The sequence below is a fragment of the Catharus ustulatus genome, chromosome 1 (genome assembly GCF_009819885.2).
Source record: "Catharus ustulatus isolate bCatUst1 chromosome 1, bCatUst1.pri.v2, whole genome shotgun sequence".
Classification (NCBI taxonomy): domain Eukaryota; kingdom Metazoa; phylum Chordata; class Aves; order Passeriformes; family Turdidae; genus Catharus; species Catharus ustulatus.
This window is the reverse complement of record NC_046221.1, coordinates 131,493,905-131,519,768: the sequence shown is the minus strand read 5'-3', so window position 1 is coordinate 131,519,768 and position 25,864 is coordinate 131,493,905. Positions and strand designations below refer to the sequence as shown.

At 38.3% G+C, this 25,864-nt stretch overlaps 1 protein-coding gene across 1 annotated transcript in view; it reads left to right on the top strand.

Moving 5' to 3' along the window:
* The window catches only part of ZNF704 (zinc finger protein 704), a 104,448-nt gene that overhangs the window by 9,180 nt on the left and 69,404 nt on the right, over positions 1 to 25,864 (top strand). Inside the window, exon 2 of the mRNA XM_033051075.2 lies at positions 9,303 to 9,550. Within this exon, the coding sequence (XP_032906966.2) occupies positions 9,303 to 9,550 (248 nt within the window). The remainder of the gene's footprint in view (positions 1 to 9,302; positions 9,551 to 25,864) is intronic.

Here is a 25,864-nt window from a genome sequence, read left to right as displayed (position 1 = left end):
GTTGTAACTCTGTGTTACTGTTTATTGTATAATCAGACAGAAAAATAAACTCTTTTTTTTGGCACCTCTCCTAAACCGAACAGAAAAACTGCTACATGTTTTTGTCTCGAGCTGAACCCCGACTTGGGAGAATCTTTTACTGGAGGCAGTGCTTCTTGCTTATTCCACTTTGCTGAGGGATTGTGCTTCCTACTTCCAGCTCAAGATCTGTTACAGGAGATCAGGACTTGCGCTTATTTTTTGTCTTGTAATATCTCCAGGCTTTCAGCATTCAGAGATCAGCATCGGCCCTTTCATTTACAGCACCTATTTATTTCATTCAGAAGTTAAAACAGTTGCATATATCTGTGAACTACCTTGGTTTAATTTCACTGAAATGCCATAATTTAAAAAAACAAATAAAAAAGAGCAGAGTACCAGGATGTAAAGGCAAATGGATTGCATTTCCATACCCTTTTAAGTGATCTAAGGTCTGCAGTATCTTGTCTCTCTCTTGAAAGCTGGCTGCTTTCAAAGTCAGACAATAAATTTTGACCTCAGAAATCTCACACCTCTGTTCATGCCTCTGTATAGAGATCTTGAAAATAAAGCCAACCTGGTTTTATTTTCACAAAAAATATCCTGCTATATATCTCTATCCAGTCAAGATGAGGAGGGCTTTCAAATGCAAGTTTTTTTTAACTGAGGAGCAGTGAGGCAGCATTTGCAAAACCTTCTGCTGAGTGTGGGGAGTTCCCCACTGCCTCTATGGTTTGATTTTTGTGATCTCTTACTTGTTTGATCCTGAATGAGATTATGGAAGTGGTAGTACTTCTTTGAGCTGCTGCCATCCTTACTGATCCCAGGCTACCAGCAGGGGAAGAGAGAAACAAGTGGAGTGTCTTGTACGTTTTCAGCAATTGTCTAGAAATAGTTAAAAGATATTTCACTTGCACATGAAATTCAGCTAGATACTGGTATTGCTGTATCAGTAAGACAGTCCATACACAAGGCTGTATTAAGCTACATAAGCTGTTGTGTACAACTTTTTAATCTAGACAGAATCAAAATTAGGGGCAGCAAAGACAGCAGGTACTTTACCATTGAGTTCTAGGACCCTTTTTGCATGTCTTAAAAGTAAAATCACCATTTCATAGAAAACAGATGTTCATAGGTATACCATAGAAAATACCCTGACATGAGGTTTCAGAACTTCAGTCAGTGCAGTGGGAACACCTGTTTTGATGTTGCTCACAACTTGCAGCTTGTAAGTGCATCTAGTAATGCAACAGAAATAAGAACAGAAAGGGTTTATTTGAACTTCCCTGCTACCCCTGCTACATTAGCATGCTTGGTTTTGTCTCCAATTCCAGGGTTTTTTAGGCTTCCCCAGAGGTTACTAGCACGACCCAAGTGTATCCTCCTCTCTTCTCCTTCTGCTTTCCTTGACCAGCCCAGGGCACACATTTCCCGGCCCTCATTTGTTCTCTGTGTGGCCACAGGTTCCTGTGGTGGCATTGGGCATTGTATACACTGCTCTCACTGCAGGAGAGGTGAGGGGGACCTGCTACCTGGCAAAAACCCTTTCTTCCCACTTGCAGGGCCAGGCACGTAGGTCCATGTGAGAAAAACTATGTGATAATTGGTTTAGTTAATTTTAAATTCACTTTTTGTGCAACCAGTAATTGGGAAGGCAATTATGACTGCCCATTCCTGGCCTTCAAATCCTGCTAAAAGTGTGGTGGAGTATGAAGCACCCAGTGGTGAGCGTGCTTGGCAAAGACTGAAGCAACAGAATTCCTAAATAAAAAATGAACCTGTTTTTTGCAACTGTGATCCTCCTCTTTCCTCCTGTTTAAGGTTTTCCAAGGTAGCGTTTATATTTTTAGATGTTTAGAAGCAGTGTGTGTCTCAGACACTTGTGTTATTTAAGAAAAGGAAAGGAGGGCTGGAATAGTTCTGCTGAGATCCTGCCAGCAGTGCCAAGCCTGAGGCCAGTGTCCAGTTGGAACCCAGGTAGCCATCCAGGTTTGCAGGGTGGTGACTGCAGGTCACACCCCTGTGTGCACAGCATGGCCAGGACACAGAACACAGTTATTTCTTTGAGACTTAAACTTTACAAGCACATTTTGAAGATGCACACTTTCAGTTAATTAGTTACTGTATTGGTGTCTGATAATGTTAGAAGTTATGTCATGTACTTTTCTGTGAGGAACTTACTCCAGTTCTTACTGCATAACACTGTATTATGAATCCAGGCAATTTAAAATGCTTAGAATTGTGTTTTAATGCATAGAAAATATATTCTATGGATGGTTTTCTATATTCAGTTAAATAAAGACAGGGACTTTGTCCTAACCTGGTTGAAGATGAATAGTACATTGCTGTACATTAATGTGTACTGTATACTGTAAAGAACACTTGCAGTGACCTTAAAATGCATTATCTTCTATATTGTTGGAGACCAACAATTTATAAATGCTTAGAGTGATTAGATTAACGTGATTTATGTGTAATGAACAACTACTGGTGAAGCGAGTAATTAAATGCAAAGTATACTTGAAAATGTAATAATACATTGAAATTCAGGGCAGATTATTTCCAAGCATCATTATGAGAATCTGTCTTATCTCTTTGTGTTCCAGTATGAATAGAGATTTCTGGCAAAATGGAAATGTGATGCATTCTTTCCTTCCAGTGAGAGCACTCTTTTAGAATGTCAAAAATTATGGTCTTTTTACGTAAAAAAACCCCTCTGTTACAGGAACCTGAACTGGAAATACTGTATGAAGCAATAGGAGTGAACCAAAATCTTTGTCGTTCCAGGGATTTAATTTAAATATTTTTTACTTGCATTTAATTTTGGTAGCAGGTTTGGTGTTTCTCATTTTTCCTTATTGTGTTTTGTTGTGAACTTTATTCCTGATTTCTTTCTTGTTGAGGAAAGTTGCTTATCCCTGTCCCTAGAGCATCGCCTGGCTCTTCAGGTTGGCCTGGAAAGGGCCTTGCTGTTACTGAGTTCTTGTTTTGGCTGAGCATTTTAAATGTATGTCATGTTACATATACACATTTCATTCTTGTTTTCCATTAACATGCTAGGCTGAAATATATTGATTCCTTGTTTCGCTTCCCCATTGAGCTGCCTGTTTGTTCTGTAATGAATCAAAAATGTTGCTAAAGCCTTGTTTAATTAAAAATAAAATATCCTGGGACTTTTGTTTTCTTACCAATCGGGAGTTTTATTGGCAGTCCCAAACACTTAGGATGATTAGATTTATTTCAGAAAACAGAAGTGGTCACAAAGAATCAAAAAACTGTGTATGAAAACAGCAGAGTTATGTAGCAGGTTGGCTGGTGCTAAACCATCTCATAGCTAATCTGTCTAATCTGGTGGTTTTTTAATTGGTGTTTAATCGAAAGAGTTTTTTGATGGAATTAGATCAACTGATTACATAGTAAATCCGATGGAAATCAAAAATCCACATCCAAAACTATGTCTTCTTTATCAGCTGTGTAATGTTCATATTGTGCATAGGCTTAGGACTCACTGTTAAAATTATTTATCAATTGAAAATACAAATAGTCAGAATTGGAGCAGTGAGCTGGGTGATTGCTGGCAGAGAGGGGTTTTTTGATATGTGTTTTTTAATTAGCATGTTACACCCCCCCCCCCACATAGCACCACCCCCCAGCCCTGCCTCTCCCACTCTGGAAAACAGCCTAGTGTGGCTTGTTGTTTTTGCAATGGAGTGACACTGGAGTTGACTCCTGCTATAGTGGTCTGGAAGTGGAGTAAAGGAAATACAGCTTTATGGGTTGAGAGAGAAAAAGCAGTTTGTACAAAAATGGAAACATGACAATGGCTTCAGGATTATTAAAATAAAGTGGGATTACTCTAAGCTAGTTTCCCAAAATGTATTTCCACTAGTGTGTGTGTTTATGGGGAGCTTTGGATGCAGTCAGTTTTTCTACAGATACTTTCCTCACCCTTGTAAAATTGTTTTGTTGGTTTTTAGAGGTCCTTCTTTGCTTTTACTGTAAAATTAGCTTCGTTATCTGTATGAACAACACATAATGGCACAAAACAGGCCACAGTTGGAAGATTATTTACTTTGCACAGTTCTCTAAGATACAAAGTGTGCATGGAAGGGACACACTCAACTTTCTCATATGTTAGTCCTTCCAGATCCCAGCAGACATTTTGAGGAGAAACAGAAGTTAGCCATTGTCCCCCCAGAAGGTTAAGGGGGCCTGCTGGGCTCTCACTGGTGTGCTGCCCGACAGTGAGCTAGCTGCAAGCCTCTCTCTGCGTGATTGCAGGCCAGTATCTTGGCATGCAGATGCAATCACACTTTGGTAAGAGCTTCTTCATCTGGTGTAAATCAGTGTAGCTTCGTGGAAGGTGCTGCACTGAGGCACAGGGGATGGGAGGCAGTGCTCTATTGTGCTGGGCACCTGCCATATGGAAATCAGCCCTCGAGCTGTTTATAAAACTGTCAGCAAAGTAGGCATGGTATGGGATGTGGCAATTCTTTCAATAGTTTGTTGTATTTTCATCTGTCTGTGTAGTCTGTTACAAAGCCTGGTAAAAATTACATTTCTGTTCCTGCTGTGCCCACCTGAATCCACAGGTTCTGCACCAAAAAAACCAGGAAGTTTAAAAGAACATGGGTAGGAGTCAGTTTTCACATTTGAAGATATATTTCCATACATTGGGTCACATAGAGGCGAATAATGCCTGTTAAGTGCTAGTGAGCTATTTGAAAACAAATTACTCCAGTTTTTAAGCAGCAGTGTATCATAAGCAAGGAAAGATGATAAAGTCCAGTCAGGTTGTACTCAAGGGGTGACTGTCAAATCTGAGTCTCTGTGTTTCCATATAAATGTGATAGGTCTACTTATTCTAGTGTTCACTGATCCTTTGAATAGCCAATTCAGTGCCTGAGTTGTCTTTTTGATCAATATTTTTTTTGCTGTTCAGGGTAAAATTCAAGCTGAAATTTAACTGAAATTGGAGGAGACTGAGATTTGACTGCTATGTCAGCATCTTATCAGGATGAGGTCTTGGGTAGGGCAAAAATTGACTGCACATAAGTTAAGGCCTAAACTACTGGAAAATTGCAACCTGCACATCATTTGTAAGGAATAGCAAATAACTTCTTTAAATTCTTCAGTTTGTGTCAGTGTCAAGCATGCTTATTTTGGACAGGACTTGCAACGCATGGTCTTGATATGGAGTTCAGGACCAGCAATTTGGTTATGGCAAAATACCACCACATAAAAGTTTCTATAGGCAGGTTAAGATAGGTTTTGCAATGAAAAGTTAACTAATATACTGCTGAAAATAGTAACTGTGCTAATCATGTAGCTGTCACATGGATTATTAAACTTTGTCATTTAATAATAATGAATCAAGCCTTAAAGTAAAACCCTTATCTTAAAAGTAAAACCCTCAATCTAAATGTATACTGTTATCTTGACAACTTCGAAATAGAAATTGAAAGGCTTTATTAAGAAAGTCTTTACTTAGAAACCAAAGCAAGAAATGGTTTTCAGTTTTTGCAGGATGATTACTGAAGGAGTTATGCCACATCAGACCTCAGTTCTGGCACTGCCCCATGCTTGAGCTCCAGTGGGAAGGCTTGGGTAATATGGTTGTTTCCAAGGAGCAGAGTATTGAAAGTTTCTCTTGCCCAATAGTGTTGGGGGGGAGGAGGGAGATTGACAAAGGCAGATGGAGGTAATGCAGATGCAGAGAGAAGCTAAGCTAGTTTTTTTAATTTACAGGTGGTTTATAGCTCCTGTTTCTGTGACTGAACTTCCAAGTGATGTTGGTTGCCCGAGGCTAGGTTGTAAAGAACTCTGAAAGTAAGCTGAAGGTTGCTAATGGCTTAAGGGTGAAAATGCACAGTGAATTGCATAGAAAAACAGCCTATTATCAAGTGGCTTGTATGAGTGATAATTCATCAAGCGCATGAAAAGCACAGAAGTTTTACCAGCAGTTGGTACTAGAAGGCAGTAAGATGGCAAATTTTGAGGTATGATGATAAGAAAAGCTGAACTTTAGGGAATAATGTAATCTTGGAATTCGAGAACAGCACAGAATGGAGAGATGTGAAGTATTGGAAGTAGGCTGAAGTGAAATGGTGTCAAAGTCTTACCTTCTGTCTGTCTGTGAGACAGGCCTAGACAGGTTGGACTAGATCTTCCACAGAAATTTTGCTGTAATGTTCTGGACTTGAAGGACCACCACAAGACTCAAGTGGACAAAAGAATATGAAGGATGTATGGAAAAAAATTAAGCTACTGATAAAATATAACAGAGCAATTAACTATCTGGAAAGATATATTGGAAATTGTCTGTGTTATCTCTGAACTATGAGTGCTGGTGAAGCAGAGCTTGAAATCAAAGTCATCCTGGTCATTAATCAAGTGAGGACCTTGATCATTCAAATGACCATGGCCCTCAGCACTCCTCACGTCAATGGCTGCTTGTGTAGGTGGTTGGATTTCCAGCAAAAGACACTATACACTTTCAGACAGGTCAGGTGTCTCAAGTGGAAATGGCTTCCATAGACATGGATGAATTAAAATAGAAAAACTGCCTGTGGAGTAGGAGAAGGCTACTGGAGAAAGCCCACCAAAGAAAACTCTTGGCTTTCTCTCATGACCACCTGCTTCTAAAGCAGACAAGATTCTTTATATGCAGTCACTGTCAAGGGAAGGTTTAGAAAGAAGTTAGTATTTCCAAGCATCTGTTGAAAACCAAAGGAGAGGAAGAGAGTTTGTCTAAGCATTGGATTTGGTCTTCTGCTTTTCCTGGCCATTGCCTGAAGAACCTGAGCATTTGCTCTGTGATTTTTGTCTTTCTTCACTTCCATATGCATGCATGCGGCTGACTATTAATTTTGGCATATTGACATATGAAATGTGTTTGAACTGAGTCTGGATAAATTGATTTTTAAGAATAGATTATCTGGTATCACAGCACAAATATTCTGCTATTTGTGGTTTTTGCTTTATTTTACAGCTTTAGTCTGAGCCTGCAACCTTCTGTCGTCACTACTTAGGTCTGTAAAGAAAACTCAACAATGTATGGCACAATATATTTGCTAAAACTGAGTAAAGTCCTGCAATTTTGTAAACAGAAGACAAAAATATTTTTTTTCTTTGGTGCAGTCATGCACTTAGTCCATTAAAAGAATAATTAAAACTTACCAGATTAAAACTGAGTTCAATCTGGCAATGGAGAGTAGGAAATGAGGGAGGCTGTCCCTCTCCCCTGCTCTTGGTGCTTTCTACACAAATGGTTGTAGAGGGTAAGGAGGTAACTGCTGGTGCTGCCTCGTGGTTGTGCACATCAGCACCCCTGCCATGCACTGCGAGTGGAGCTGCCCCTGCTCTGAACAGAACTCCCCTCCGCACCGGATGAGGTGGAAATCCTGGGCAGGGAGGAAGGGAGGTGTGGTCAGGCAAGGGAAGACCATGCAGCAGTGGAGGAGATGGAATTCAAGTCTTACATAAACCCTTGTTGGGCGTTACATAATTTGTAGGGGCTGGATATTGGAGCTTCCGTATTTTCAGGTTTTTTTGTTACTTCAGCGCATTACTTATAAGTCGGTTTTAATGAAAATTGAAGGCAACTCAGCATTTCAGTTTCAGAGTTTCTCAGGCACTCAGAAAAAGGCTTATTCTAAATCTAAGAAGTTTTTTTAAAAAAATCATTAAATCAGAATTCAATTTGTGTTGTTTATATGTCTTCTCCTAATTCTGTGTGATCACATGCTGACTGTTTTGTCTTCCAGGCAGATTTTCTTGGTAATGTGTCATCTGTTTGTGTGTGAAGAAGTGTAAAGTGTCTAATTCTTTCTACTGTTTACGTTCATAGAGTAATAACTCTTGTTTTGTTCTTGAAGCAACTGTTAAAAACCCCTCAGTGGAAGCACTAGAAACAATTATTTCATCAGTCCTAAATAGTTATGCATTAATAATGTGATACAATTTACAGAATACAGCAAAATTACTTTGGCAAATATGTCTTTCCTGTGAACTTAAAATTGCTTGCACCATTTTTATAACTGGCAAGGTTTGAAATCTACAGAAAGGTGTGGAGAGAGGAATATATTTTAATGCATAAATATATACACAAATACATAGATTTTTTTTTTTTTGATGATGAAAAGGAGGAATAAGTTGGAAGAGTTGACATAGGAATTCCCAGTTTATTGGCAGTTACTGTCTGAGGACAATGCAGCTTGGATATCTCCACTGTAAAGATCAGCAATAATTTACAAATATTTTAAAATCCAATTTTCCAGCTCTAGAAGGCACTTGGATTTCTCCAAGGAGGTGCATGTGGTATGGCAGTACCTCTGCTCAAGGCAGGAGAAGCTCCCACTTTGTTGGACCGTATTTTGCTTGGCTGTTTGGGTTGGTTGGAGGGGTCACCTCACACATAGGTCTGCCCCTGTGAAGCTGGGGAAGCACAGCTGGCCAGGCAATGGATTTTACAGGAAAGTCTGGGTCCTGTGTTTTGTTTTGCTTGCAGGGAAGATGGATGAAAACTCTGCAACCCTGCAATAGTTTGCTTTCTAAACTCCAGCACGTTGTATTCCAGAGTGGTAGTGTATTTGTTAAAACACCTATTTGATTGGGAAGTCTTTGCGTATGAGAAGCTGCAGACCTGAAGATCTGGGAAGTGCTGGCAGGCAAAGAGACAACCTGGCATTACCCCTGGGTTTGTTTCCCTGCTCACTATTGCTGGACGGGCTCTTCACTGAGATCCTGCTGCCATCACTTGCTTCCCTTTGCTTTCTGGCAGATGAGTTGGATCATAGAAAATTATCTTCTGCTCCTGGAAAGACCCTCATTTACACATACAGCTTTTAAAGAATCCAGTATATGGCTGTAGGAAGCACCTTTGATTTTTTATTTATGTTTAATCTGGAAAAATTCTGATTTTTTTTTCTGGAATTTTAGGAGGAAGGCAGCTAGGATTTATTTTGCATAGCTATGCAGCACAGGTGTGTGTGCATTAGAGATATGTTGTTTATAATTTGGTTTCTGACATTCTAACTCAAATACCTTTTTGATTTAACATAAAAAGGTTGATCGCTTTATCAACTGGACAAAAATTGCTTCTTTTCCTGGATAGTCTTCAACATTTTTGAGAAATTAATGACAGTTTCAGAATTTATGGAGGACAAAGAAATGGTACTCACTAATTCAAATAATTAATTAGAAGTAAATGCCTGTGGGTAGTGGGTTGTTTCCCATTGTAGGAGAATTAGAGGAAAATTTAATAATTGCTTTCAATTTTTCAGGCAGCCAACATCAAGCGTGAAATGACCTTCCATGCATGTCAACAGGAGGATGTAAAAAGTGACATCAGTCGAAAACTGCCAGACCAACAGTTTCTCCTGTTCACCACAAAGGAGGAAGATTTAAAAACAGCAGAGACCAAAAAACTAAACAGAGCTCATGAGTATGAAAAGGAAAACACTCGTTCTGTTTGTCTTCTGGAACAGAAGCGCAAGGTTGTTTCTTCAAATATTGATGTGCCTCCAGCAAGGTAAGGAGAGTTGGATTTTTTGGTTGTGTTTTGTTTTAAGCTTTATTCCTTTTTCTTCCCTACCATTTTTGTAATGCAATATTAGATACAAGTTTGGTAAACAGAGCTATGAACTGCTAAGACTAGTGTTTGTGCCCAGGTAGTGCAAAGTCAGTCACAGCCTTCCTGTTTGAGAGATCTGCTGGGAAATTAAAAACACCAGTAGCAGAAAATGAGAGCATCTGCAGAGCAGGACTTTGTATTGTTTTTGATTTAGAAGGTGCTGCAGCTAAGATACTTGGAGAAGAGGATGTCTTAAGAGGAAGAGATTGTTGACTCAGCTTCACCCTGAGAAGTAATCTTCTAAATCAGGCACAGAATCATCTCACCTGCTAGCAATTTATTTTTCAAGTTTTTTTACTGTCATACTTGCAGACACTTTATAGTCATTGGGTATTCTGTGTTACAAAATGACAAGTGGGTTTGTTTGTTTTTTTCTTGTTCATGTTAGCATCAGTCTGTCTGTAAAGATCTCTGCTTAATCTGCCTGGTAAATTTACTTGCACATAATTCAGTAAAAGGCCTTTCAAGTTTATGAGGCCACTTAAAAAATTTGTAGTCAAAATAGATTTGGTTTTCAGTTTGTTGGCTTTCTAAAAACCAACATAACCAGCAGGTTCTACCACATCTTCCAGAACAGGATTACTTGATGTTTTTCTCTGCCTGTCATAGGTGTCACTTGCACTGAGTCCATGAACATTTTTACAGGATTTTCCCTGCATATATATGTAGTAAAAAGTTATGTAATAACACATGGAAAATGTTAGGATACTTATTTGAGATTCTCACTAGTAATCAACCTAGTAATGTCTGAGTGCCCTTCTCATTCATCCTGTGTATCTCAAAGCAAATAGGATCACAAGAAAATGTAGGTCAGGAGGGACCTCAGGAAGTCACCTAGGCTAACCTTCTGCTCAAACCATATGTTAGCATTTCCATTTAACAACTCAGGCTGCTAAGGTGCAAGGTTTAAGTGCATTTTTGTGCGACTTCATGCAGATAATCCACTTGGAGTAGTAGTCGAGCTCCCATTTTCTGTAGCTATGAGATCATCCATCCTTGGAGGAATGGATATTTTTTCCCTAATGAACTGGAAAAGAGGATGAATAAACATATTTAATGCCTTCTTACGTCTAATTGTGACACCAGTTGTGAGCACAGGATGCTTAGGATGATAGGAAATAAGTTCACTTACAAAGGTGTCTTCTAAAGTTGTATTTTCCGTCCACATGTATTTTGTTGGGAGCATTAAAATTACTGTTGTGTGTTTTCAGACATGGAGTTTGAGCTCCTGCATTAGCAGAATTAATGAAGTAGGAAAGAAACCTGGAGTTTATGTTCAATAGCATAATAAATGTTTTGGTCATTCTTGCTATGTATTTTCAGTCAAGCTCAAGTTTTGCTTTGAAGCTGAGATGAATTATTGGGTCATTTGTCCACAGCTAAAAGGAAGAACACTTAAACCTTTGCTTGAAGATCTTCCTAAATATCTGCTGTTATAATGAGGGGGAGCACCCAGTCGCTCTTCCTTGGCAGCACAGTTTGATCTCCAAGTCATGTTCTCTAAGAAGACTCCATGCATTTAAACTTGCCTCTTTCTAGGCCCCTTCCAGTCTTCTGTCTAGGACTGTACTGAGGGGTTGCATGTTCCTCAGAGGTGAATTGCTTGTTCCTTTGCCTCCTGGCAGGACTCGCTGGGTCATCTGTCCTGTCCTCTGATGAGAAAATCCACCTACCCTCACAGATTCGTTATACCCAGTTGTGGAAGGTCATCTTGAATTAATCACATTATATTTACAATTATTTGGGACAAGTAAGGGGTTTAATATGGTCTTAATTTCTTATTGCTACATACACCCTCTTTACAAAAAAATCCCTAAAATATTTTATTTTGTAAAGAGGGTGTGTGTAGTAATAAGTGAAAGTGAAGCTTGCTGTTTATTTTGTTTTAAAACCTTAGTGGAACTGAGTGGAACCCATTTCACTTCAGATGATGAAGTGAAAGATAACATTAAATTTTGCAGTATCCAACTAAACCCATGGAAATGTTTAACTGATTTTGAGGCAGAAATTTACCATAGCTTCAGATTCATTATTAGCAGGGGCATATAAGTATGTCCAAAAAGAGCTCTGAAAAAGTGTTTGCAGAAGAGCTGTTGAGAGGTGGATGAGTATACTTCACTTTGATAACAAAATGAAACAAAAGCTATCCCTTCTTAGCTGTTTTTGAGAATTTCAGTGAATAAGAATGGAAATCTTCGTCAGGCACTGTATCTAAAACAACTAAGAGTTCAGCTAAACACCAGCATAATATTTATTGGAGGCATTCAGCTTCAGGGCTTTCATTATTGCTTATAGACTCTGAAATTTTAGAAATGCAAAAAGTCTTAAATCTTCGTCCTAGTGGGTCCTAGTCTTCTGTGTGATTGGTAGTGAGGTGCATGGAAATTATAGTAAAATAAATATTTTATTTGGTGCAAAATTTTGGCGTTTCTTGTTTACATTTTTATTTCATCATGTGAAAATACTACAGATGTTTCTCTCTATCTTATGTCCTGTACTCAAAGTGTCTTTTGGATTAAGATAGGAGGAGATAATGACTTTCTCATAATGATTTTTATTTTTGGAATGCAAGAAATGAAATTACAGTTAGCAGCATTAATTCTTTCCCTTTTCAGATTTCTTCATTTGGTCATTTTGAACAAAATTTATCTGAGGTAAATCGTGTTCCTTCTTCTGAAATAAACATAAGCATAAATGAAATTATTCAGCTTGAGAAAATGGATTATTTGATATAATGAGGAAACTTGAATTCTTTATTTTCCTTCAAATATTGAATTTATTGTCAGTCTTGATGCATAAAGGACTGCAGTCTTGGAAAAAGGCGTCTGGCTTTGAACTGCAGTTACCACTGAGAATTGAGATGTTATCTGTAGAAGAGAGAAAAATACACTTTCGGTTGATCTCCAGTTCAAGCAGCAGCAATCAAACACAGCCAGATCCATGGATCTGAGTAGTGGTAGGCCATTTTGTAAAAAGAGAATGGTATCACTGTGGGACTAATCGCCTTGTCTGGTGGGCAGAAGCAAGCCCACCAACGAGGTCTGCCAGTATTTCAGATAGGTACATCTGTAGAGGTCAAATGTAATCAGAGATGGTGTCCCCAGTAGGCAGAGGTGTGGAAGTTAACAGGACCTTCTTGCTCTTTTGTATTTTCTTCAGTTACTTACCATCATGGACACATAGTTTCAAAGCATAGCAATAAGAAAGACATGAAAGAGCCTGGACTGCTGATGTAATGGGTGTGAGGATACGAGGAGGGACCCAGTGCAGGCCAGGTACACAGGGAATGGCTTCTACCACTTGGAAGAATGAGGATAGAAGGGTGGGTGGTGGAGAGCAGGGGATGAAGTTCCCTTTCTTTGAGTAAAATGTGAGAATAAATGTCTGAAAATGGTGGTGGTGTTAAAGGTCTTTTAAGACAGAAGTGTTTTGACCAATGTTAGCTGGAAACCCTTCAGTACTTAAATGTATTAGTTCAACGCAGGATGAAGGACTTCAGAGGAAGTCCTTTCATGTGTTCTAGAAGGCACTAGGCAGGTGTAATTTCTATCCCTCTGGTGGATGATGGTGTGGTTTAAATAAATAAACAGATTTTCTTTTGTTAGTCTTCTGCTAGATATCAAATAATGAAATTTGTATTATCCTCTTGATACATCATCCTTCTTTCCCCCAGCCTTCCTGTACTCTCTTGTCTCTGAAGAAAAGAACAAAAGATAAATTTTCTAACTGCCTAATGTTTTCTACATAGTTTGTGCTGCTAAAGAACAAGCCACAACTAAATGTCAACTGCTTAAACACTTCCTTATAGTTTTAAAATAGTTACTGTGCAATAAACCCTAGCAGCTGTGTTCGTTTCACTGCTCTTAAGCAGTCACATTTGCCATGACAATAATATATTGGAATTTGCTATCTTTTGATGCTTTTATATTAAAAAAGCTGCTCTAGTACTGTGAAATTAATTTTTATTCCTGTACCTATATTTTATCTACTAATTGGTTTATAATTTAATGGAAAAATATATGAAATAATTGAAATAAAGTAAATGAAATGTCTCTAGGAATTCTCTCTGACATTGTCTCTTTCAGTCTTTGTAGAATAACTACAGAAGGCTGGGGCAAAATGAATTTCAGCCATATTTCCTGACTGTCATTATAAAGAAATAGTACAGATGCTGATGTATTTTCATCCCTAAATGATTTTCTTGCCTGGTCTCTCCAGGAACATAGCTCTGGGCAGCCTTCTGATTAGAGTGTGTTGTTGATCTGTAAGGCCTGCTGGGCATGATTGATTATGCACCATGCATTCCAATGGAAACATTTGCATATTTTCATAGCCAAAACTCTCCAGGAGCCTTACTCCAAGATCAAAAGCAGTACCTGTTTAACTATGATAACCTCATTGGAAGGACTTCCCAATCTGCTTGTAGAGGGAAGAACGTGACAATCAAGTTGTGCTTTTCTGTTTATCCAGACGTGGTGTTTATTCAGAGACTGTGTTCTATTAATTTTCTCCATCTGTTTTAGACTTGCCCTCAGTTTTCTTAGGAGAGTGTATCTCTCACAATTTTCACTGAGGGAAATGATGGGGCAACTTCAGAGGGCATCAACCATTTGTTGGCTGCTGAGGATTTTCAGCCTAATTGGATGAAAACAAAAGGCCAAGACCGTGCTTCAGAGTTACTGAGTGTAGCTCTGTGAACTTCTGAGCCCTCTTAAGTTTCTGCTAGCCCAATAGCTATTCATGGAGGTGTGATATTTTCTCCCATTTTTTCACAGTCCTGTAGGTTGAGTGCTCCTGCTTCTTAAGTTTCATTTTCTGTACATTCATGCTACTCAGAAACTTTGATAACAGTTGCTTATATGACAAAAACTACTCCCAGAGTCATTCCCATGTTTCAGAACTTCTGTAAAAATTTCAATGCATTTAAAAGCAGTTTCTTCAAATAAATGCACCAGAGAATTATTGAAGGAGTAAATTGTTGCTTTGTTTGCTACACTTGTTAATTAAATATGTGTGCAGCCTGATTGAATCAGTCAGTAAAGCTTGATTATATTTAATATTGATGGTAGTAAACTGCTTGTCATGGTCTGCTACAAAATGGTATAGTGCCTTCTAGGATCAAAAGTCTTATCCAAAGAGAAATCAGAGAATAAGTCTGTTAGCATATTTGGAAGTAAAAACCTATGTATTTCTTTATGCTGTTTTTTAGTGCTGTATTTCCTTTGCATTCTAGAGGGGCTGTAGATCTGGATGCCTTTAATCTGAATACAGTATGCAAAAGCAGTGTAGCCAAATCCTCTTTGAAAACGATAGATTAAATTGCTAATAAAAACTCTGCAGGTAGTGACCACAGAGCCAAACCACAACTCCAAAAGTCACCTTGCTCATCTGGAAGGCCATCTTCAGGTTAGTTGCCGGGGAGTACATAGTGTTTGTTGCCATGATAGCTAAATCACTTCTCATGATGAGACAGATGACTGCACTCCTGACCAGCTTGCAAACTGCTGGAAACTCACCTTTCTAGTGGTGAAATCTGCTGGGGAGCAGAGTAGGCCTGTCCCATAACTGTGGCTGACCACTGGGATGGTTAAGCTTGCTATAAATAAGCTTGTTTTTCCTAGCTGGTGGTATGGACTTAGGTATTACTGTTCTGAAGTCCCCACTGCCAGAAAGCCTCAGCAATATGTTGGATAGGATGATTTATTGAAAGGGGTGTAGCCTTCCCAACTAGAAAAATTTGCTCTGAAACTGTGCATAATGTATCTTTAATTTTCAGTGGGCCTTTGTCAGTTCTCCCATTTCTGTCCTTTGTGCTGTGCTGTGTGCAGATTTGACAAGATACTTCATACTTGACTGTGTTACTGATGTCCCCACGACCATTATGCTCAGTCAGTTGCAGCTTCTAGAGGAATCAGTTATCTGACCAGTACAATTTATTTTCACCACTTGTCTTGGATATGTTGGATGGCCTATCCAGCAGGATTCTGCCAACGTAATCTTGTTAAAGCACAAATTTTAGATAAGTTAACATTACTCTTGAAGTATTTTTTTCCCAGTAACATTTAAAGTGGAAGGAATATTAATCTCCTGAATTAAGAAACATGCTCTTGCTATTCTTTAGTTGTAATGTTTCATATTTTATAGTGATTCTCACACAATGGGGTGTAATGGCAGTTATGTGTGGCTGTGGGCTTTGAGCCTGGTTTACTATAATTGATTCTGTGAGAGCAGGATGTGATTTAACCGTGATAGACCTAACAAGGATACAGTTGGAGCTTGCTTCTTGTGAGAAGTGACTCTCTTTGGTGGGACCTTTTGTAGCACTGGTCATCACTTAGTCATTGTTCCCAGGTTTCCATACTATTAATGTTAGAAAAAGGAACTTTAACACCAACTGGTGACTTTGGCCATCTGGATATTTGGCCAGTGTTAGTTTCCAATTTTTTAACTTTGGACTTGCTATCCAGTGAAAAAATAAAATGTGTGAAAATTTGATGGTACAATTAAGTGTGGTAAAGCTAAGTTGTTCTACTGCCTGACATTGGAGTCTGTATTATTTTAGGTAATTATTATTTTCAGATGGAGATTTTGCTTGTGCATGTATATATATTTGTATAAATAAGTTTCCCATTTCTCTCAGAAATTCTGTATTCAAAGCACTGCTTTGAAGATTTGTTTTCATCTGTCAGAGTATACCTACTTCTCTTAAAAACTGCTAGCCAGTACAAAAGGCTACGTCATTTTATCTGTGTGATGGAAGTTGCCAACAGACAGTGATCTCATTACGAAGCAAATATCAATGAATTCCTCAAAAGTGGCACAGAGGAAAAATGTGTCCCTAATCTGCAGCGACCACGAGGCGCTGGTTTGTGAAGAGCTGCATTCAGTCAGCACTGCTGCTCTCTGTGTTAGCCATTGATGTGAATGCACGGCTTGTTCTCAGCTCTTCAGTTCCCTTAAAAAATGGAGTGTAATTTCAAAACACTCTTCAACAGCAAGCAATATTCAATAAGAGTAATTTCTTTGTGGTTTGTGTTAGCTGTGGCACAAAAAAATTCCACTTGAAATGCCATCTGTGCTGAGAAAAAGAAAAAGTCAACGGGTACATGGTTTGTAACTTGTGTATCTGAAAATCGTGCAAGAATGGGCTACTGTATATATGGTTACACAGATTAAACACATCATAGCTATGTTCATAGCTATAATTTTATTTAAATGCTGTAAAATTAAAATATTCTAGTTCAATCATATTTGATGTTGTGTCACTGGGGTCATCAAAGACATAAACCCTCCCTTTCTGAGAGAAATTGTATCACTGACAGTTATTTGCAAAATATTTTTAGAAGTTTTTGTCTTAACTCGTTCAGCATCATATGCATGAAAACATTCATTTTACACATGATAGAAGATAGAGATAGAGATAGAAAGTGTTGCTTTTATCCATTTATATTCAAGGTATGCATTCTCCATTTTAATGCAAGGTAATATGCTTGCATTTGTGTATGGGGAGTTATAAGTATTTTGTTTGTATCCCTAAGACAACTACACTACAATGAAACTCCTATGATTCTTCTTCATGTGGTATGTAAGCCATATAAGTAGTTTGTATAAAAGAAAAGCTATTTTAAGATGTCTTTAATTAATAACTAAAAGAAATATTTATATGATTATACACATCAGATACCTGTTTTGCCTATTACTGCTTCAGGTTTTGTGACAATAAGGGTATTGTCAAAGAAGGGAGCACTTAATCACTTTAAAAATCAGTATCTAGATTAGGAGATGTGTGTAAATTAGATTGTTCTAAAGGGCTGCTTTTATTTGAAGCAGAACCCTATCTTCTTGTGGTTTTACTAATCTGCATAGTTATATAGTCTACTTTCCTGTCAAATCCCTGATTATTTTGAGAACATGGTGGAACAGAAGTGATGCTAGATACACAAGATCTACAAGTTTTGATCAGCTGTTAGTCTTTCAAAAAAGATTTCATGTGATCTTCTTACTGAAGCAGCACTTGGTAATATGGTATTGCACCACACCTGTACTACCTGTGGAAAGCCTAGCTCCTTACCTGGATAACAGCTGCTCTTTGGAAGCTTGCAAAAGTTTAACCTGATCACAGTTTTCTCAAGCCTACAATAAAAAATAGTTTTTGTTCTTCAAGTATGATAGTCAAGCTTTGCAATTTTGCGTGGGTCTCTATTTTAAATTCTGCCTTAAGAATTCCTGCAGGTGGTCTGATACTGTGACCTCAGTCCATCTGTGCTTGGTACCCAGTGACCAGAACAGAGGTAGTAGCATCTGCATAGGACTGGGGGAAAACAAACTGTGCTTAGAATATGAACTGCTACTAATTGTCCCAGCAGAGAAGGTTCATCCCAAAGTACTTTGCTTCTTTGCTCTTCCATCAAAAGAGTAAAATGAAACTAGATGAGGAATTTTGCTAAAAATTATTTAACATTCCCAAGCAAATGTATATTTACACTCTGCATAACAGCAATATTTAGAAATATTTGTTTGTTCTCATTTTGGGATAAAACATTCTCTGTTAGTGGCTGTGTATGTGGTAGCCTCCTTGGGGAACTGAGGGAAAAGTATAGAATAAAATTGTCAAAATACAGTAGCAGAGTGTTTTCTTAATTATACATGATACTAAATTCTAGGTATCTGGGTGTTGTCCTTCCTTCTCTCCAGGGGCCTAACAGAAGCCCACAAATGGCTAGACAACTGAGCTGTGTTATCCAGTGGAAATAGTTGTCCTCTGCAGCATCAAAACCAGCATGCTGCTCTGAGGCTGCTGCTCTGTTGACACATGTATTTTTTGATAGTAATGGCAGTATTCCAGATGGTAAATGGAGTCAACAGCCAATTGATGCTTTTAGTAAATTATTCTTATATTGTAAGTTGTTGTAACTGTTGCTCCTAATTTGATTTGGTTTGTTACCCAAAACTTAATGTCATGGCTGTTTGTTTCAGGAAGAAGAGAGTGTGATATTTCCACAAGTAGCAGATGTACTGTCATTATCATCAGCTATATAATGCAGTGTAGAGCATGTGTTTAGGTAATGCTTCCCCAGGAAAACCTCTGTTAAATTCTTTGTGGTCTTAATTTTGTATGTGAAGGGCATTCTTCATCCCATCCTGTGTTCCCAAGCTCATGCTCCCTGCTGTGTGTGTTAATTTGGATCATGTTTTTATTGTGTACATCCAATTGGTTCCTCCCTTGAAGGCAGGCAGTGACATAAGGTGTTAAAAAAGGCACTTAGTACTTTCCTATACACACACACAGTGCCACATACTGTACTGTCACCTGATGGCTTGGTGTGAGGAGATTCCTCAGGTGAGGAGGAAGAAAATGATGAAGAGAGTGTGATGGGCCTATTTTGATATTTCTTTCTAAAAAAATTGTGAAAAAAAAGGTTTGATGTCTCTTACTTCTAAGCCTGTGCTGGAGCTTTAGAAAGAATATTTTGGCTTCTCTTTCCTAGGTTAACTCCTCACAACTGCATGCTGAAGTCATGGACTGTTGTCAGTGCCCTCTTGGCCTAAATGATTTGTTATTTTCTCTCTAATAGAAGGGCTGTTAGTATGGGAAATGTGTATGTTATCTCTTGCTTCTCAGTGTTGCTTAATTTATTTTATATAATGGTGGTTGCTTTTGTGGGGTTCACTGGGCCCTTAGCTCCAAGATTACAGATGAGTAATTCTCACAGTAAATGCAGAGTAGCTATTAAATAATACATTTATGGATGTGTATACACACACACACACACATATATATATATATTTAGAATTGGGGCTAAGCATTTGTTTGGTGACATACTGTGTGTTCATCTCTAGTATCTAGAGAAAAGTGTTCTTGATATTTAATCTTTCTAAATTAATTTTTCTACTTCAAGTACCTATCTAGAGTACTTTTAGATCACAGGCATAATAACAGCAGTAGTAAAGATCTAATCAATGTTGAAAACCCTTTAAAATATGCCACATAAAAAGGCTTGTGGTTGTACTTACTCTATTTTGTGGTATATATTTTATGATGATGTTGACAGAAATTCAGAGTATTACAAAGGAAGATACATTACTTTCTTACTAATCTCTGAAGAAATTATTTGCAGAGGAATGCACAATTTTGTCATTTTATTATGTTCTGATCTCAGTAAGAAGCTGGAAGAGAAAATCTGTGTTGAATGTATAATACGGGTCTTACCAAACTAGATATGTATTGCATGTATAATAAATCGTTAACATTAAAGCTGTTCAAAACCAAGCTTTCATATCTCGATTTAAGACATAATAATCATGTATTGGTCTTATAGATAGAAGTTTTGAATTACATTATACAACAAATGTTCTTAGTTATTTTTGGGATTTTTTTTGGCAACTCATTGTGCAGACATCCAAACTGCTCAGAGTTTTAATTGAGTTTGCCTGTCATTATTATGGCAGAGGAATATGAGAGACAGCATTTCTGCAGTGAGGAGTTGAATTTGAGAGCAAGGGAAAAATACAGTTGCTGTCAAAGAAACCGTGAGGCTCAGTAGATGTCCCACCTACCAGTGCTACCCATCTGTTTGTGGCTTACTTCTATGGGACAAGCATTGAGGTCTCAGCAGCTACTGCCCGTCAGTCATGGTTGCAGGTAAGCCTCCAGAGCAGCTGGAGATGTTGGCCTCATTTCACCAGTGAAACCATCCCCTATGATGGAGGGGCTGCCTGGGTACAGCTGAGGAGATTCTGGCTCCTGGGTAATTTTTAATGTATATGCCTGGTAAAATACAACCCTTATAACCGGGCTGAAATTCATCACAGTACTTCAGTGTTGTTAGTACCTTTTAAAGTACTGTTGACTGGTTTTACTTGCCTCTCAGTGGTCTTAGAAGGATGGCTTGCTTACTTGCTACAGGTGTATCAGAAACAGGAAATATGGAATATAAAAATCTTCAGTTGGACTTCAAAACTGAAAACAAGCTGTCCTGTTCATTGCTGTATTGGGGGCAAATACTTAGCCATATAGGGGCTGTGTCTTTCCTATATTGGGGGCATGTTCATGTTCATTCCTATATAGGCGGCAAATAATGCCTTTCTTACCTACTTTTTAAAATTAAAGCTTCTCTGAGCTAAATGTATTGATATCACGGGAATTTAGAAAGCATCTGGCCTAGAATGCTCTCCTGCTTTGTAAGACCTGGCTCACTGTGCTCTGCAGCATCCCACCTTTTGCTGTGTATTCTCCTCCTCCCACTTGTTCTGCCCAGGTTCCTTCTGTGTTTATGCTCTTCTCTAGCAATCCCATAAGACCACCAGTGAGTTCAAACTTCACCTTCTTTGAAATACTTGACATTTTTGATAGTCACTCTTGTAGAGCACTCCCTTTAGTTCCAGTGAGGAAAAAATTTTTCTTACTCTACAAAAGATATCAAATCATCCTATGCTTCTCTGATGTATTCTATAAACTGTGTGTGGAATACATTATATTATGCTTAATTAAGAAATTACATAGTTGCTATATTATGCACTAAGTGTTTTTGTGTGCCTGGAAAATATCCAAGCAACCTTTCCCTGCTCCATTGCATTGTGAAGGAAGGCTTCTGAGAGCTGTGCAATCTCATGGAAAGCAGGAAATCAGCTGGGAAAAAGCAAATCTGGCTAAGTACATATATGAACCCAGTAATAATTATTTTGCTACTATTTTTATGAAATTATCAACATTTGGTATATGATTATACCCAGTTTTTATTTGGGGGAGAGCAGTGAACAACAGACAAAAGTTCAAAATCTGCTTTGGTTGGTGGGAAGTATCTTCATGTCTGTGAGCTAGCCAAAACTAACAGATTTTAATAAGCAAGGGCAGATGTGTATACATGCTAGGATATGTTTTTACACAACACTAAATCGTTAACAGGATAATTAAAATTGCTGAGTAACGCCTGTGGTGAAGCCACAAACAACATGCACATTATTTTCTTTATATAAGCAGTGAGGGACAAATTGTTTCCCATTTCCGTAAACAGTACTACCTAAAGAAAACACTAGACTTTGAAGAAGCTTATCTTTCTAACTACAAACAAGCAGAACAACTTCAAAAAAAAAAAAAAAAAAAAAAAAAAAAACTAAAAAATGCCAAACATAAAATCCTAAACCGAACTCCACAAGCCAAGTGAAGGATAGACTGCCAAAAGCCTGCAGAACAACCATTATGAACACATGGCTAATTTCCTCTGTTCTAAACCAGTTTTGTCAGTATATATTGCTAAGTCTAATGAGTTGGGCTTGTTCACGCTATACTTGAGACAAAACACACACAGTTATCTCTAGACAATGACAGGAGCCTGCCAGTCTGCAAGTTCTGCACAAATGTGAGTGGGTATCTGTTGTGGAGATTATGTTTTATGGGCTTGAGGGTACCTTGCTTCCTCCCAGCACACAAAACTAGACCCTTTTTAGGGTATTGGGAAATGTTGTTCATTGTAAGTCAGTAGCTACCTGTGGAAGACAGGGACTGGAGATGGGAGTGAGCAGCGCCACAGTGTACGCATGGTGGGATGCTCTTGCTCTGCTGAGGCAAAGAAACTCTGCTGCTGTGCAGCCTCCCTAGTGGATTTCAGTGAAAGCAAGATGTGACCATCATCAGCAGTACCCAACTTGCAGAGAAAGGTTACGCAATTGATAAAAGACTTTACAGAAACCTAGGGGGTAATTGATAAAGGTTTTCCTTGGAACATATCTGTGTACATAGACTAAACTCTTTATATCAGAGTTTATCTTGATGACAAAATGGATTTGCTGTCATTACTGCAGAGCTTTGCCTTGTTGATAGAGAGAATTGATGTTGTTTTAGTGGAAAATATTTGAACATATTTTAACAACCTTAAACTCGTACCATGTTCTGTTTAAAAAATATGCCCAAACTCTATCGCTTAGGATATGCATGACTGCATATTTTATTTCTGGTGTATTGCCATATTTCCTGTATCATCATCTATGCCAAATAATTACTCACTTACTACACTGGTAGCTTAATACTGTTATGTGTTTAGAAGATACGGTAGATACTGGCATAATATGATTTATAGCATTGGAATAGAATAACTATAGGTTAAAAATCCTTCATGGGGCATATAGATCATGCAAGATCAGTAGTATTTACCCCTTTTGTTAATTGTTTGTCTAATCTTTTGTTAATTGTTTGTCTAATCTGTTCTTCAAAGTCTGTACCTAGTAGCAGGTCATCATTTAGAAGTCAGTTCCAGGATTTAAATTTTTTTTCTGCTATAATTTTTTACAATTACAGCTAAAACCTTCATTGTTTTCTCATGCATTGCCTCTAACCCATAACCCAGTGAGAATGGAGAACAATTTAACCCCATATTTATATTTATTTATTTGTTTGTTTGTTTTCTTTGCCATTGTTTTACATAGTGGAAGGGACGCCTTATATCCAATTACTGTTTAATATAGATTTGCAGGATTAAAGTTGAAAATGAGCATTCCATGGGCAATCATCGCATTTCATTGTGTCATAAAAGTTCAGGCCTTGGCCTTCTGCCAAGGATTTGAAGCAACCTCTGTAAAGCTGGGGTTCAGGTTTGGGATGGGGATGGGACTGACACCAGTCAGCAGAGACACACAGTGGCAGAAATCCTTGAGCACATGACAAGCGTGAACCAAAGATGCCTGTGGTTTCTGTGTTGCTCATGAGGAATTCTGTTGGTCACGCCTTTTAAGCATCTGTATTTTCTGTGGTTTTGTTATTATTTTTTCCCCTGTGCCTCATTTCTCCAGTTATAACACAGAAGGTAAAATAGTGGTGGAGAGGATTAGACAAGCTCCACAGCTGGTTCAATACCTGTAAGAGGTTAGAGAGTAGAATAACCAGGTGAGATTGATGGCATTTTAGTGTGAAGTTGATGGCATTTTAGTGATTGAAGTTCTGAAGTCTGTATCCAGCACTTGTTTTTCCACATTGATGCGTGGTATGGGCACAGCTTGGACCTGACCCAATCTGCTGTAGTTCATGTATGGTTGGAAGCCAAGAAAAGCACTTCTATCCACCAAAGAATGGCACAAAAACTAGTTCAGAGAAGGTATATTAGTTGTTCACTTGCAAAGCAATAGTCGCCACTGCTAGCTCTACAATTTAAACTGAGCAGTCTCTTTTCTTATAATGCTTAATATGCTTCAGCTGCGCTTTCTGCCCCACCTCCTTGCTTCTCTGTCCTCCAAAATGTGTGTGGGATCCCAACAGCAGAGTGCTGCTGGAGTGAAGGAGGCTTGCTTTGGGGATTCAGTGCTGTTTTTAAAAAAAATTTGTTTACAGCAGGTATAAAGTAGAAGCATTGTTTCACACTTTGAAGGAACAGGGAAGTTGGCAACCATCCATCTGTGCAGCTTTGAAACTGGATTACTATTTGTTTGAATAGTGATGCACTAGATAGGTTTTGACAAACTCCAGATTGCAAAACAGTGTTGATGAAGGATATGTTTATGTAAGCGTATATATGTGTGTATGATATAGATAACTATGTATGCATATCTGTAAAGCCTTGTGAACTTGAATTCAAAAAGTCTCTGGTTTAGATGAGTCTCAAGGGTCACTTCTATTTTCCCTTCCCCAGTCCAAAAATCTTTTGATTGTCTTCTGTGGGAATTGGGATGATGTTAAACCTGGGAATGGTTGAGCAGATGACCCACTGTTAAAAGTGAAGGACCATTGCCCAGGTATTTTCAAGTGCATCATGCAGTTGAAACTCACATCCTCCAGGAATTAATCACCCTGAGAATGGCTGCTTTACTAATTGCATTTGCTGCAAATTGTTTCCCATTTATTTTCCCTTGTCCATGTCTGCGCACAGTTCTGTACTGCAGCACAGCTAATTGATGTGCTGTGTAATTTGGGAGAGATGATTTTTTGCTTTTTAACTGAATTTCAGACATGCACAGAGAGATGACTTTTAGGGAAAAAGGTCTGCTTCAGTGTGTACAGGATAGCAACTGTGCTGACAGTAAAAATAACAGCTCTTTCTACAGCATTTTTATGATTCAGTGCTGTACAGACACTAATGTGCTCTAAACTGCAAACATTAAGCAAAACCACTTTAAAGATGTTCAAGAAGCAATACAGCAGGAGGAAGTGGCTGCCTAGCAAGGCTGGGGCTGTACTAGGATTAGAAGTGGAGACTTCCTGACGGCCAGCCCTGCTCTCCTCCTTCTTTTAATTCCCAACAGGCAGCTTCTCTTTCTGTCTTTAATGTCCCGTTTACACTTCCCATCTAAAGTCCATTGTTCAAAATTCTACCTCAAAGTTGACTTAAAAAATAGGGAAAAACCTCTGATCCAAACACAAAGCAAAATACCTTCTGCTCCATATGAGGTCTTACAGTCTTATTTAAAAAATCTGTGTCATTCCTGCCTGCATGCCAAATGACATTGGAAAAGTCCTTGGATTCTCTTAGACGCTAAATTACTTTTTATTTTCTCGTATTTGGATTTAAATGATAGTCCAAAGCATGTATTCTGAAAATGTAATTTATTTATTTAAAACCTTTTATCTTTTAGTGTTTAACAGAAATTATGTAAAATGTGGTTTTAAAGCAACTGAGCATCCAGACTTGCTGTTGTCCCAGGCATTTTTTGGTGAGACTTGTACATGAGTTTATCAAACTGAATCATCCACTTTCTGAAAATGATAGGCTAAGTGAATTGTCTAGGTTGGCACAAGGGAATTGCTAGCCTTGGCAATACATTCTGACTCTCTGTCCTGATGCACCATAGCAATTTTAGGTCATTGCCAGTCTCTCAGATTAGTCCAGAGAAGGTGTTAAATGGCAAATTTTAACAATGGTCTGGCAGTGAAGAACTGAGATTTTTATGTTTTTATCTGGTTTAAAGCCCATTTTGCAGTCATATTGGTCTTCAAACAGAAGAGTGTAATTCATAGCAGTTGAGATTCAAAACAAGAATAAAAACATCTTTCATTGTAGCTTACTTTATGAAGAGTTTAGCATCTGTGATACCAGCCCTTGCACCTCACCCAAATGTAGAAGTAAATAGCAGAGTGTACATTTTTGGGGAAGAAAATACATGCTCATGCATTTGATATTCTCCACAGCTCAAGCCACAGGAATGAGCTGGATGATTCCTCTGCCACTATGAGATGGGTGGGTTCAAAGCATGTGTACTGTTCTCCGCAGTTTTGCACTTATCAATCTA